Raw genomic sequence first — 12,466 nt, forward strand, 5'->3', positions numbered from 1 at the left:
CTCCCTGCTCACTGATCCTGAGCTAAAACGCAATGATTCCTTTGAACAGGAGATTTTTATCTCCCCAGTGAAACCTGAGCTCAATTCGCACCGCACATGTGTGAAACCGGGCTTATACTTACCTCGATCTTACACTTACCTCCCCATTGTTACTCCCATTTTTACTATTGTTAATATTATTGTCTCCATGTTTACTACCATGCACTTCTTCATATATATGTATCCATGACACTGACTATTATATAACCTCCTGTTTTTTTTGTTTTTTTTTTTCTGTGTATATTGTTACCTTGTAGTTCCCCTCCCGCCCACAGGTGGCACTGTGCTTTCTTGTGATAGACGCTGGGACCTGTTATCCCACAGCACTGCCATATAAAAGCACATTGCAGACACCTCCCTATTAGGCCTATTGAAGGAGCAGTGGCTCCGAGCGCGTAGCCTTCTTTCAACCTCTCTGCTAGCCCTCCTCCCTGGACGATCCCTCCCCTGGATACCGAACCCGGAAGCAGACGGACGACCTGTGACGTCATGCACGCTTCACGTGCGCTCCACGCCGGCCCCTAGTCTCTTCCTGATGGCCACAGAAGGAGCTCCCGGCTGGTAATCCACCTTCTGCAGCCCAGCATCCCTGCAGCGTCACCACCACAGGATCAGAGGGAACACCGAGGACCACATACCCATACAGATGAGCCTTTTATATGTTTTTATCCTGTAAGTGTGTTTTTACCTGGTGTCATTAAACATCATTTGTTAATACTACACTCAGGTGGCGCTTCCTTCTCTACCCCTCTCTCATCCATCACAGAGCCAGCTCTCTGAGGAAACAGCAGCCGCCTAGCCTACCAGCCTACTTTAACCATTACATTACTGGTTACCACTTAACCCTTGAACTTCCAGCCTGTCCCCTATAGACTAAGTTGCTCAGCCTTTTATATCTCCTGTTATATATGGACTTGTGTGTTTGCGCTTACAGTTACCAATACCAAGCTCTGGAGCATGAACAAGCCCATCCACCACAAATTACCGGACACAGAGGTACCCAAGTTCTCAGGGTCTCTGAGGATGATATTGTCCTCAGATACCTTTCACCTACCACATACAATTCCACTGGTTTGTGAGGAATGAATCTCACCCCTGGAATCCTGTCTGTCCTCCTCTTCCTGAATGTTACCATGGCAGTTATTGTCCCTTCCTCATTTTCCTCCCTTACCTGCTGAGGCTTCACAGATTAGTGTCTGGATATGGTGGGCCCTGAGAAACCAAAAAGTCTTTCTCTTCCTCCTGCTGCTGTGCCTCCAGTGCTTTGTACAGAACAAGGACTTGCCATAGAGGAACCTATCTATAATGTCACATAGTGCCGTGCAGGACGTGCCGTGGAGAAACCTGTTTCTGACCTCAAATCATATATCGACTGTTTTCTGAATCTGCCTGTCTTTTGACTATGGATTGGACGCTAATTACTCTGAACCTTGCCTGCCTTGTATCTGGGCTGTCATTGAACCACTGTGCCTATCTGACAACCACAAGTACCTCTTTTGCTTTGTTGAGTTTGTGCTTGCCCTGGCATGGTAGCCAGGCACTATAGTATAATATGGTGGAGGGCAGGGATGGCCTACAGGTGAAGAAACAGTGGTCAGGAACTTGGCACCGCAGTACAGAACAGGCAGAAAATTAATGAAAGAGGGCTAAATTCAGCAACTGACGTTGTACTGCTGGGCATGCGGATGTTTGGGTGTACTTCTTTTTCCATTCCAGCAGCTGGGACAGAGAAACTTGCTTGCTAAATGCTACATTATGAGATGGCAGGGCGAGGTTGGCATAATCAGGGAAATGTTTCAGTTTTATGCTTGCACCTGCACTACAAGTCACCATGCTGATCCTCTTCCCAGCTGAGAAAGGCAAAAGGTAAATCTCTGACACCTCTCGAAAGACTTTCATCCCTATTTCTGCAGGCTGCTAATGGGGCATTCTGTATAGTCAGAGTTGAGGTAAAAATGGAGGCGCTGGAAGGTGGAGGAGGAGTGTCACCCTTTTCCTGCTGAAGGCTAGCATTCAGGTTTTGCTCCTAATGAGTTGTGTGATGAGCTATCCTGTGTATCACCATACACATGTTACCCAAATGACTGATGATATTGCCACACTTAATATGCTTTAGGCAGAGTCCTCAAATTTCTATGGTGCAGGCTGCAGCACATGTTGAAAGAGGCCCACACAGCTGAGCTCTGGGGTGCAGACTAGGGAATAACAGTGCCCTGCGCTCATGGAGCTGTACCAATCAGTAAAATAGGATGGCTGCTCCCTCAACTCCTATGAGACTGTCAGGTCACCTGAGGCCAGGTGACAGATGCACACCACTGGGGTTAGGAGTGCACCGCTAAGGTTGTGGACCCTTTGGCTGACTGCTGCGGATGAAGCTCTGGGTGGTTCAGAAAAGCAGCTCCAGCTGAACACCAACACGGACCAAACAGGAAGCTAGAGCATAAGATTCTCTATGGCGCGGAGTTTAAGACCCAGCGGGTTTTCACCAGAGCCTCTGATGGTGAGGATGGATTTGGCTGCAGCTGACTCCAGGTCGTGGCCCTTGGGGTCTCTCAGCTTATGCTCACGGACTGACTCTGGTGGACAGAGCAGAAGCAGCAGTTCGGGGTTACAAATAGGATAGTCAGGAGAACAAGCCAAGGTCGGGGCAACTAGCAGACAGTGATGGTCAGGAAGGCATGCCAAGGTTGGGGTCACTAGCAGACAGGAATGGTCAGAAGGTCACGCCAAGGTCGGTACACGGAAGTCAGAGATAAACTTACAGCAGGATACCAGAAGCCTAATAACAACTTTGCTTGGCAAGGCTGGCTTTCAGTGCGCAGGGTTAAATAGTGTTTCCTGTTGAGAGGCTTGTGTGGAGCCATGCAGAGAGCTCATACTGATGAAGGCTTGGTCAGCAACTCCACCACCACCTCCACGTTTTTAGGGTGTATAGCACACTCACTACCAGAAAAAGAAACCCACACATTCGCTACCCCTAGATGCTGCACTCCGACCACCACTTTGGCCTGTGGACATGGATGTTTCTCACCCCTGATAGCTGCAGGGGAATCACTTCTGTCTCTCCCTTTGGGCTTCCCAGACATAATTTTAAGACGTCAAGTGCAAGACTTTGGCCAATGACAGTTGTTTTCAATGCATTATGGGACATTTGGTGGAGAAATTTCCACTGAACTTACCTGAAGTTGGGATTTTATCCAAACGTTGGTTTTGACCAGACTCTCAGCTTATCCCTACTCAGGTGTCATTGGTACTTGTAGGCAGGTGCAGTCTGTTTTCTCAACTGCAGTGGCAATGCATGAGGAGAGAAAGTCAGGAGGAACATGGTTCCTCTATGGTTTCGTTGGTCACTAGGACAGTGATCAGGTTGGATGCTGACAGCCCTTGTGACTCTGGTGGCCATCTTGGGTCAGGCAGAGTCTATTTAAGACCCTTTCTCCTGTGTTTTGCATGCATTTCACATGTGGACAATGGTTGGGACAGGTCACCCTTCTGTCAGGGACAGTATTAGTAGTTGGGAAAGGTTCCAGATGATTAGGGAAAGTCTAGGGACATGCCACTCTTTCTGGAAACCTCCTGTTTGGGCCAGGATAGCCAGGCCGCATTTCACCCCTCAAGACAGATGCTGTCAACTTGGCTGAGACCTGATCCTCTACACACTGTGGACATCTGTGAGTGTTCCTGATTGGGCTGCCTTCCACCAGGTTGGTGTGAACTGTTTACTTCAATACAAGTTCTTTCTTCTGTGTGTGTGTTACTGCCGCCACACCACGCTGCACCCACCCACATACTGCTATCTAATGATTGCCTGTGATATTTAAAGAAGAGAGCATGGGGCTACCCCAATCCCGCCCCTGCCAAAAACAGAAAATGGACTCTCGGAATCTCAGTACCCAAAAAGTAACAATGGTTTTTATAAAAAAATATAACATTTTATTTATACAAATGCATTAAAAACACTATACATATTCATGTATATGAATAAAAGCAACAATTACAGCAGTGCATTTATACTTGTTGATTCAAAGTGATGAAAAGTTGTCCCCAATAGATGATGGGGATATAAGATGTAGTAGATCTTGATATATAATATATAAGGATATTTTTGGTCATTGCATTGCTTACCCAGGATAGCCATTTTATTATGGATTGCTGGCTATCCTGGGTAAGCAATGCAATGACCAAAAATCCCCTGTTTATATGGTGCTTCTTTTCATTGTATGTTTTTTCTCTGTTTTTGTATATCTTACTCTATGGTTAATTTGATATAAGATTATTAATATGATTTATTATTTTGTAGATGATAATGATTAATTACTCCTGAATAGGGATGAGCCTGATGTTCCAGTCGAACGCAAGTTCGACTCGAACATCAGATGTTCGCCTGTTCGACGAATAGCGAACAATTTGGGGTGTTCGCGGCAAATTCGAAAGCCGTGGAACGCCCTTTAAAAGTCTATGGGAGAAATCAAAAGTGCTAATTTTAAAGGCTTATATGCATGGTATTGTCATAAAAAGTGTCTGGGGACCTTGGTCCTGCCCCAGGGGACATGTATCAATGCAAAACATTTTTTTAAACACGCCCGTTTTTTTTGGGAGCAGTGATTTTAATAATGCCTAAAGTGAAACAATAAAAGTGAAATATTCCTTTAAATTTCATACCTGGGGGTGTCTATAGTATGCCTGTAAAGTGGCGCATGTTTCCCGTCTTTAGAACAGTCTGAGAGCAAAATGACATTTCTAAAGGAAAAAAAGTAATTTAAAAGTACTTGCGGCTATAATGAATTGTCGGTCCGGGCAATACACATAAAAGTCATTGAAAAAAACGGCATTGGATTCCCCCACAGTCCATTACCAGGCCGTTTGGGTCTGGTATGAATATTAAGGGAAACCCCAAACCAAAATTAAAAAAAAAAAAATTGTGTGGGGATCCCCCCCAAATTCCATACCAGGCCCTTCAGGTCTGGTATGGATATTAAGGGGAACCCCACACCAAAATAAAAAAAAATGGCGTGGGGGTCCCCCCTCAAAAGCCATACCAGACCCCCTAGGTCTGGTATGGATTTTAAGGGGAACCCCGTGCCAAAATAAAAAAAAAGGCGTGGGGGTCCCCCCATAAATCCATACCAGACCCTTATCCGAGCACGCAACCTGGCAGGCCGCAGGAAAAGAGGGGGGGACGAGAGAGCGCCCCCCCCTCCTGAATTGTACCAGGCCACATGCCCTCAACATGGGGAGGGAGCTTTGGGATAGCCCAAGGGCCTCATCCCCACAACCCTTGCCCGGTGGTTTGGGGGTCTGTGGTCGAGGGGCTTATCGGATTCTGAAAGGCCCCTTTAACAAGGGGAACCCCAGATCCCGGCCTCCCCCCATGTGAAATGGTAACAGGGTACAAATGTACCCCTATCATTTCACAAAAAAAGTGTGAAAATGGTAAAAATTACATGACACGGCATGGGACAAGTCCTTTATTAAAAAATAAAAAAGTCCCACAAAGTCTTCTTCTTCTCTTGCTCCGCTGATGGACCGAAAAAAAAATCACGACCGACCCACCTCCATAGGAGGCAACCGCCGTATGACGCGTCTTTGCTTTGACAGTTCAATTATAACTGAGGGCGGGGCCACACCGTGACGTTCCTGGGTGACTCTGCCCCCTCTGATGCACGGGGACTTCCCTATGGCTTCCCCATAGTCAGAGGGGGTGGGGCCACCCGTTTATGTAAACAGGAGGCCCTGCTCCCCTCTGACATCCCGGGGAAGCCATTGGGAAGTCCCTGTGCGTCAGAGGGGGACGCGGTCACCCAGGAACGTCACGGTGTGGCCCTGCTCTTAGTTATAAAAGAACTGTCAAAGCGAAGACGTGTCATACGGCGGGTGCCTCCCATGGAGGCAGGTCGGTTGCATTTTTTTCTTTTTCGGTCTGTCGGCGGAGCAAGAGAAGAAGATGACTTTGTATGACATTTTAACTTTTTAATTTTTTAATAAAGGACTTGTCCCAAGCCGTGTCATGTAATTTTTACACTTTTTTGTGAAATGGTAGGGGTACATTTGTACCCGTTACCATTTCACACAGGGGGGAGGCCAGGATCTGGGGTCCCCTTGTTAAAGGGGGCTTCCAGATTCCGATAAGCCCCCCCGCCCACAGACCCCCACAACCACTGGGCAAGGGTTGTAGGGATGAGGACCTTGTCCCCATCAACATGGGGACACGGTGCTTTGGGGGCTCCATGTTGAGGGCATGTGGCCTGGTATGGTTCAGGAGGGGGGGCGCTCTCTCGTCCCCCTCATTTCCTGCGACCTGCTCGGATAAGGGTCTGGCATGGATTTTTGAGGGGACCCCACGCTATTTTTTTCTTAAATTTAGCACAGGGTTCCCCTTAAAATCCATACCAGACCTGAAGGGTCTGGTATGGCTTTTGAGGGGGGACCCCCACGCCATTTTTTAAAAAAATTTTGGCGCGTGGTTCCCCTTAATATCCATACCAGACCTGAAGGGCATGGTATAGAATTTGGGGGGACCCCCCATGCAATTATTTTTCAAAATTTTGATTTGGGGTTCCCCTTAATATTCATACCAGACCCAAAGGGCCTGGTAATGGACTGTGGGGGAATCCCATGCCATTTTTTTCAGTGACTTTTATGTGTATTGCCGAGACCGTCAATTCATTATAGCTGCGAGTACTTTTAAATGACTTTTTTTCCTTTAGAAATGTCACTTTGCTCTCGGACTGTTCTAAACATGGGAACAATGTGCCACTTTACAGGCATACACTAGTCACCACCCAGGTACGAAATTTAAAGGAATATTTCACTTTTATTGTTTTACTTTAAGCATTATTATAATCACTGCTCCCGAAAAAACGGCTGTTTTTGAAACTTTTTTTTGCATTGATACATGTCCCCTGGGGCAGGACCCAGGTCCCCAAACACTTTTTATGACAATACCATGCATATAAGCCTTCCCGTGTTCGAACAAATTTTTTGCCTGTTCACATGTTCTGCTGCAAAATGAACCGGGGGATGTTCGGCTCATTCCTACTCCTGAAGAAGTGGTCTCTACCGCTAAACATGTAGAGGGTTATATATTAAGATCTACTACATCTTGTTACCCATCATCTATTGGGGACAACCTATCACTTTGAATCAAAAAGTATAAATGCACTGCTGTAATTGTTTTTATTCATATACAGTGGGGACGGAAAGTATTCAGACCCCCTTAAATTTTTCACTCTTTGTTATATTGCAGCCACTTAAATCATTTAAGTTCATTTTTTTCCTCATTAATGTACACACAGCACCCCATATTGACAGAAAAACACAGAATTTTCGACATTTTTGCAGATTTATTAAAAAAGAAAAAATGAAATATCACATGGTCCTAAGTATTCAGACCGTTTGCTGTGACACTCATATATTTAACTCAGGTGCTGTCCATTTCTTCTGATCATCCTTAAGATGGTTCTACACCTTCATTTGAGTCCAGCTGTCTTTGATTATACTGATTGGACTTGATTAGGAAAGCTACACACTTGTCTATATAAGACCTTACAGCTCACAGTGCATGTCAGAGCAAATGAGAATCATGAGGTCAAAGAAACTGCCTGAAGAGCTCAGAGACAGAATTGTGACTAGGCGCAGATCTGGCCAAGGTTACAGAAACATTTCTGCTGCACTTAAGGTTCCTAAGAGCACAGTGGCCTCCATAATCCTTAAATGGAAGACGTTTGGGATGACCAGAACCCTTCCTAGAGCTGGCCATCCGGCAAAACTGAGCTATCGGGGAAGAAGAGCCTTGGTGAAAGAGATAAAGAAGAACCCAAAGATCACTGTGGCTGAGCTCCAGAGAGGCAGTCGGGAGATGAGAGAAAGTTGTAGAAAGTCAACCATCACTGCAGCCCTCCACCAGTCGGGGCTTTATGGCAGAGTGGCCCGACGGAAGCCTCTCCTCAGTGCAAGACACATGAAAGCCCACATGGCTTTTGCTAAAAAATCACCTAAAGGACTCCAAGATGATAAGAAATAAGATTCTCTGGTCTGATGAGACCAAGATAGAACTTTTTGGCCTTAATTCTAAGCGGTATGTGTGGAGAAAACCAGGCACTGCTCATCACCTGTCCAATACAGTCCCAACAGTGAAGCATGGTGGTGGCAGCATCATGCTGTGGGGGTGTTTTTCAGCTTCAGGGACAGGACGACTGGTTGCAATCAAGGGAAAGATGAATGCGGCCAAGTACAGGGATATCCTGGACGAAAACCTTCTCCAGAGTGCTCAGGACCTCAGACTGGGCCGAAGGTTTACCTTCCAACAAGACAATGACCCTAAGCACACAGCTAAAATAACGAAGGAGTGGCTTCACAACAACCCCGTGACTGTTCTTGAATGGCCCAGCCAGAGCCCTGACTTAAACCCAATTTAGCATCTCTGGAGAGACCTAAAAATGGCTGTCCACCAACGTTTACTATTCAACCTGATAGAACTGGAGAGGATCTGCAAGGAGGAATGGCAGAGGATCGCCAAATCCAGGTGTGAAAAACTTGTTGCATCTTTCCCAAAAAGACTCATGGCTGTATTAGATCAAAAGAGTGCTTCTACTAAATACTAAGCAAAGGGTCCGAATACTTAGGACCATGTGATATTTCAGTTTTTCTTTTTTAATAAATCTGCAAAAATGTCAACAATTCTGTGTTTTTCTGTCAATATGGGGTGCTGTGTGTACATTAATGAGGAAAAAAAATGAATTTAAATTATTTTAGCAAATGGCTGCAATATAACAAAGAGTGAAAAATTTAAGGGGGTCTGAATACTTTCCGTCCCCACTGTATATGAATATGTATAGTGTTTTTTAATGTTATATTTTTTATAAAAAAAACATTGCTAATTCCTACCGAGATAATCCATTTCTGTTTTTTGCCAGGGGCATGATTGGGGCAGCCCCAGACTCTCCTCTTTAAATCTTACTAGTTTAAGGATAATACCCCTGTTTATGTAACATCATACCCTATTCAAGGCACACTTCTGACCTAATGATTGCCTGTGTCAGTTGCTGAGATGGTTCTAAATTATTGTGCTTTATGAATTGCTCTTACACTCACAGAATTGAAGCAATGCAAGGCCCCTTTCACACGATCAGCCTGCTCGGATCTGCCTGTCCATTTTTCAGGCTGATCCGAGCGGGCCACTCCATGACTTCTATGGGTAGGCGGATGTCAGCAGAGATGTGTCCACTGACACCCGCCTGCCATCCAATCTGACAAGATCCCCTCAAAACAGACAGATGGCGATACGTTCGGATGAAAACGGACAGACTGTCTGTTTTCATACGATCTCCCCATAGAGAACAGCGGGGCTTTGACAGGTACGTCTCTGCATAGTGAGCAGAGACAGACCTGTAATCTGCCTGCTCAGCGGGGATCAACAGAGCGATCCCCCACTGAGCTAGCAGAGCCCGTCCAGCGGATCCACCCCATGTGAAAGGGGCCTTACTCATGACTACTTTGTCATTACTGTTGTTGCATTTTGTGTCTAAATCATCTTCCCTTACAGGGAGTTTCCTGTTCATTAAAGCCCATTGCAATCTGTTTACATCCGTTTTTCCATAGAAATGCATTGATGCCCATTTTTCATCCCTCAGCTGATGGATGAAAAATGGACACACAGACCGTATGTGTTACCGGCTTCACAAGCTGAATAATTGGGACAATCCCTGTTATATACAGTTCTGTGATGAATACAAGTGAAGCAGGAATGAGACTAATCCATGTCTGTGAAAACAAAATGAATTGGTGTCTCCGGTAAATCACAAGCTGTCCTCTCTGATAGAACCAGACTGGGGAGGAGAGATCCCTCCGTGGCCACAGGTGCAACAGGTGGATGGATCTGCTGTGAGGGACAAAGTTAGCTGTGAAATAAATCACTGACATGCTACATAACACACATTGCCATACATTGGATCTCACCACCTCCAGGTCCAGCAAGGGAACTCCTCTCTCTGTATATGATCCACACTGTACACATGCAGGCTGTGTGTGATCACCAAGCACAATATTCAGCTCCAGGCTGTATGGATGAACACAGCTCATGGATTAGTCTCATTTCTGCTTCACTTGTATTCATCACAGATCTATATATAACAGGGATTTTCCCAGTTATACACCTTTTGAAGCAGGTAGCTCAATATCTAGTGTTGGTGCAACCAGATAAGGACTGTTTATGCATTCATGAGACTTTTTTCAACCTATTTTTTATCAAGCTGCATTTTTTAGCCTGGTCAGGATTTTTCTGGGCCATCTGCCCTCTTTGAGTGTCCTTGGAGGTTTCCATCAGCCGATAGAGGGGTGAACTGGGGTTTTTTGAGGGGAGATTAGGTTATAGGGTCCCCTTTTGGGACACTGGAGTGAGGGGAAGGTTTTCCAGATGGGAGAGTCGCTTGGGAGGGATGGAGGGGTCGAGGAATGTTTGGGGGCTGGGGTTCCCCCTCTTTGGGTAGCTGACTGACTCGGTCAATGGGTTTGTACTGTTTTTTTGTACTTTTGATGTCCAATAATTTATATTTTATACTGCAATAGTAGCCTTTAAGGTGCTTTATCCTGGTGAGGTTTTTATACATGCAGTCACATGAGCAAGCTACGTTTCCACCTTTTAAAAGCACTGACCCACCTTAACACACAATCACATAATCCTCAAGCTAGGGAATCCTACATAAGGGGACGTACTAATCATCCCATCATCCCAATATGCAGTTTAGTACGTCCCCTACATAAGTTTCACTGCATACAAGACTTTTCTAACAAAAAAGGTCAGTATGTTTTAACAGGTACTTTATTTCATATTTTAAAGTGTTTTACATATAAGATTGAATTATTCACATACCATTTCTGGACCTAGCAGAGCCTACAATAATGTGTCCAGAGAGGTATCCCACACAATCACGGGGTTAACAGATAGATTCCAGTAAAATTATGTTCCTGCTTTGAAATAAATTCAGGACCCCAGCAGGTGCTATCGTTCGGGGACTTTTGGTTTATAGAATTTTATCCATGGAACAATGAATGTCCACAAGATATTGCATAATTATTTACAATTTGTAAAGTGATAGGTGTTCTTAAGGTCTCCTGCACACAGGACATTTTGCAAACTCTTCCTCCTGGCAGCAGCGTTTTAGCAGAAAAAACATCTGTAACTTTTGCAAAAGTATGTAACACGTTAAGGCGCATTTAGGCACATTTACAGATGTCTAACGCTTGAGCATTAATTAATTTCCTTGGCTAAAATAATAATTTATTCTGACCATTGAAATTAATTACTGCTCAAGTGCTAAACGTGCTTAGCGTTAATATGTGTTTACATGTGTTTGCAAACATCAAGCATTTTTCTGTCAAAATGCAGCTGCTCCTGGACTCACTGGCAGTGGATTTTTTTCGGCCTCTAAAAAGCCCCTGCTACTAAACGCTGCTAAAAGCCTGTGTGTGCATGGACACAGGCTAACATGCAGGGGCGTTTAGAGGCAGGGGAAAAAAAAGCCAGAAGCTTTGAAAACATCCAGTGTGCATGAAGCCTAAAACAAGATCTCCAATAACACCAGACCAAGTCTTTCAGCGAGGTACAGCCAACATCTCATATTCACGAGCTAGGGCACCATTGCTGTTGGGTTGTGGTGTAATTTCTATGTACTTTCTGTCCACGGTGGGTTTCAGAGTAAATCTTTGCAGAATGGTTGTAAAAAAGAGGAAGAGTTCCATTCGAGCCAGAGCCTCCCCCATACACATACGTTTTCCTGGGATAAAAAGAGAGAAAACAAAACTGTCACTTTTTGAAAAGCATGGTTTAAATTAAGATCCCACTGTCTATCCAAAAATGACTATCTATACTCTTAACTAACTACAAGATGGTACCTGCTGAAAATGGCATGAAGGCATCATTCTTCTCAAAGGTGCCATTCTCATTTAGAAAATGTCCAGGGTCAAATTTGTAAGGATTTTTGAAGTGTTTGGGGTCCTTCAAGACTGAAGTTAGGATTGGAAACACCAAAGTTCCCTATAATATAAAAAAAATTAATTGGTTAACTGGAAGCAGATGTAGGTAGTATTACAAAAAGTACAAAAAAAGAAGAAAGTATTATAAAGTCTAGAAGGAATGTAGACTACAGCCCATGGTACAACTTTGCAGGGGCGGTGAACTGAGACTCTGACTATGCCCGCCCAGCTCTTCATATACACTCATGTTCCACGTTACATCAGTCCTAGGTCTGATCAGGAGTTCAGAATACGCTTTGTTTCACAAGACTATGTCTACTTAGTGGTCCCAGGATTAGCCTATAGTGTGACCCTATCCAACAGCTGAGATCCATGAAACAAGGGTGCCCAGATGGCGGACACATGTACCTGGGGAACCTTTGTCCATAGTGCCCTTGATGAACCCTCTGTTTTT

The 12,466-nt window shown here is 44.8% G+C and overlaps 1 protein-coding gene across 1 annotated transcript in view; it reads right to left on the reverse strand.

The window, feature by feature from the left end:
- Positions 1 to 10,842: 10,842 nt before the first annotated feature.
- LOC141107713 (cytochrome P450 2H2-like) overlaps positions 10,843 to 12,466 on the reverse strand; it is a 113,555-nt gene continuing 111,931 nt past the window's right edge. The window contains exons 9-10 of the mRNA XM_073598633.1: positions 11,932 to 12,073; positions 10,843 to 11,813 (exon numbers count right to left, since the gene is read on the reverse strand). Of these exons, the coding sequence (XP_073454734.1) occupies positions 11,632 to 11,813; positions 11,932 to 12,073 (324 nt within the window). The 3' untranslated portion in view covers positions 10,843 to 11,631. The remainder of the gene's footprint in view (positions 11,814 to 11,931; positions 12,074 to 12,466) is intronic.

This window comes from Aquarana catesbeiana, linkage group LG09 (assembly GCF_042186555.1).
Source record: "Aquarana catesbeiana isolate 2022-GZ linkage group LG09, ASM4218655v1, whole genome shotgun sequence".
In the NCBI taxonomy this organism is placed as follows: domain Eukaryota; kingdom Metazoa; phylum Chordata; class Amphibia; order Anura; family Ranidae; genus Aquarana; species Aquarana catesbeiana.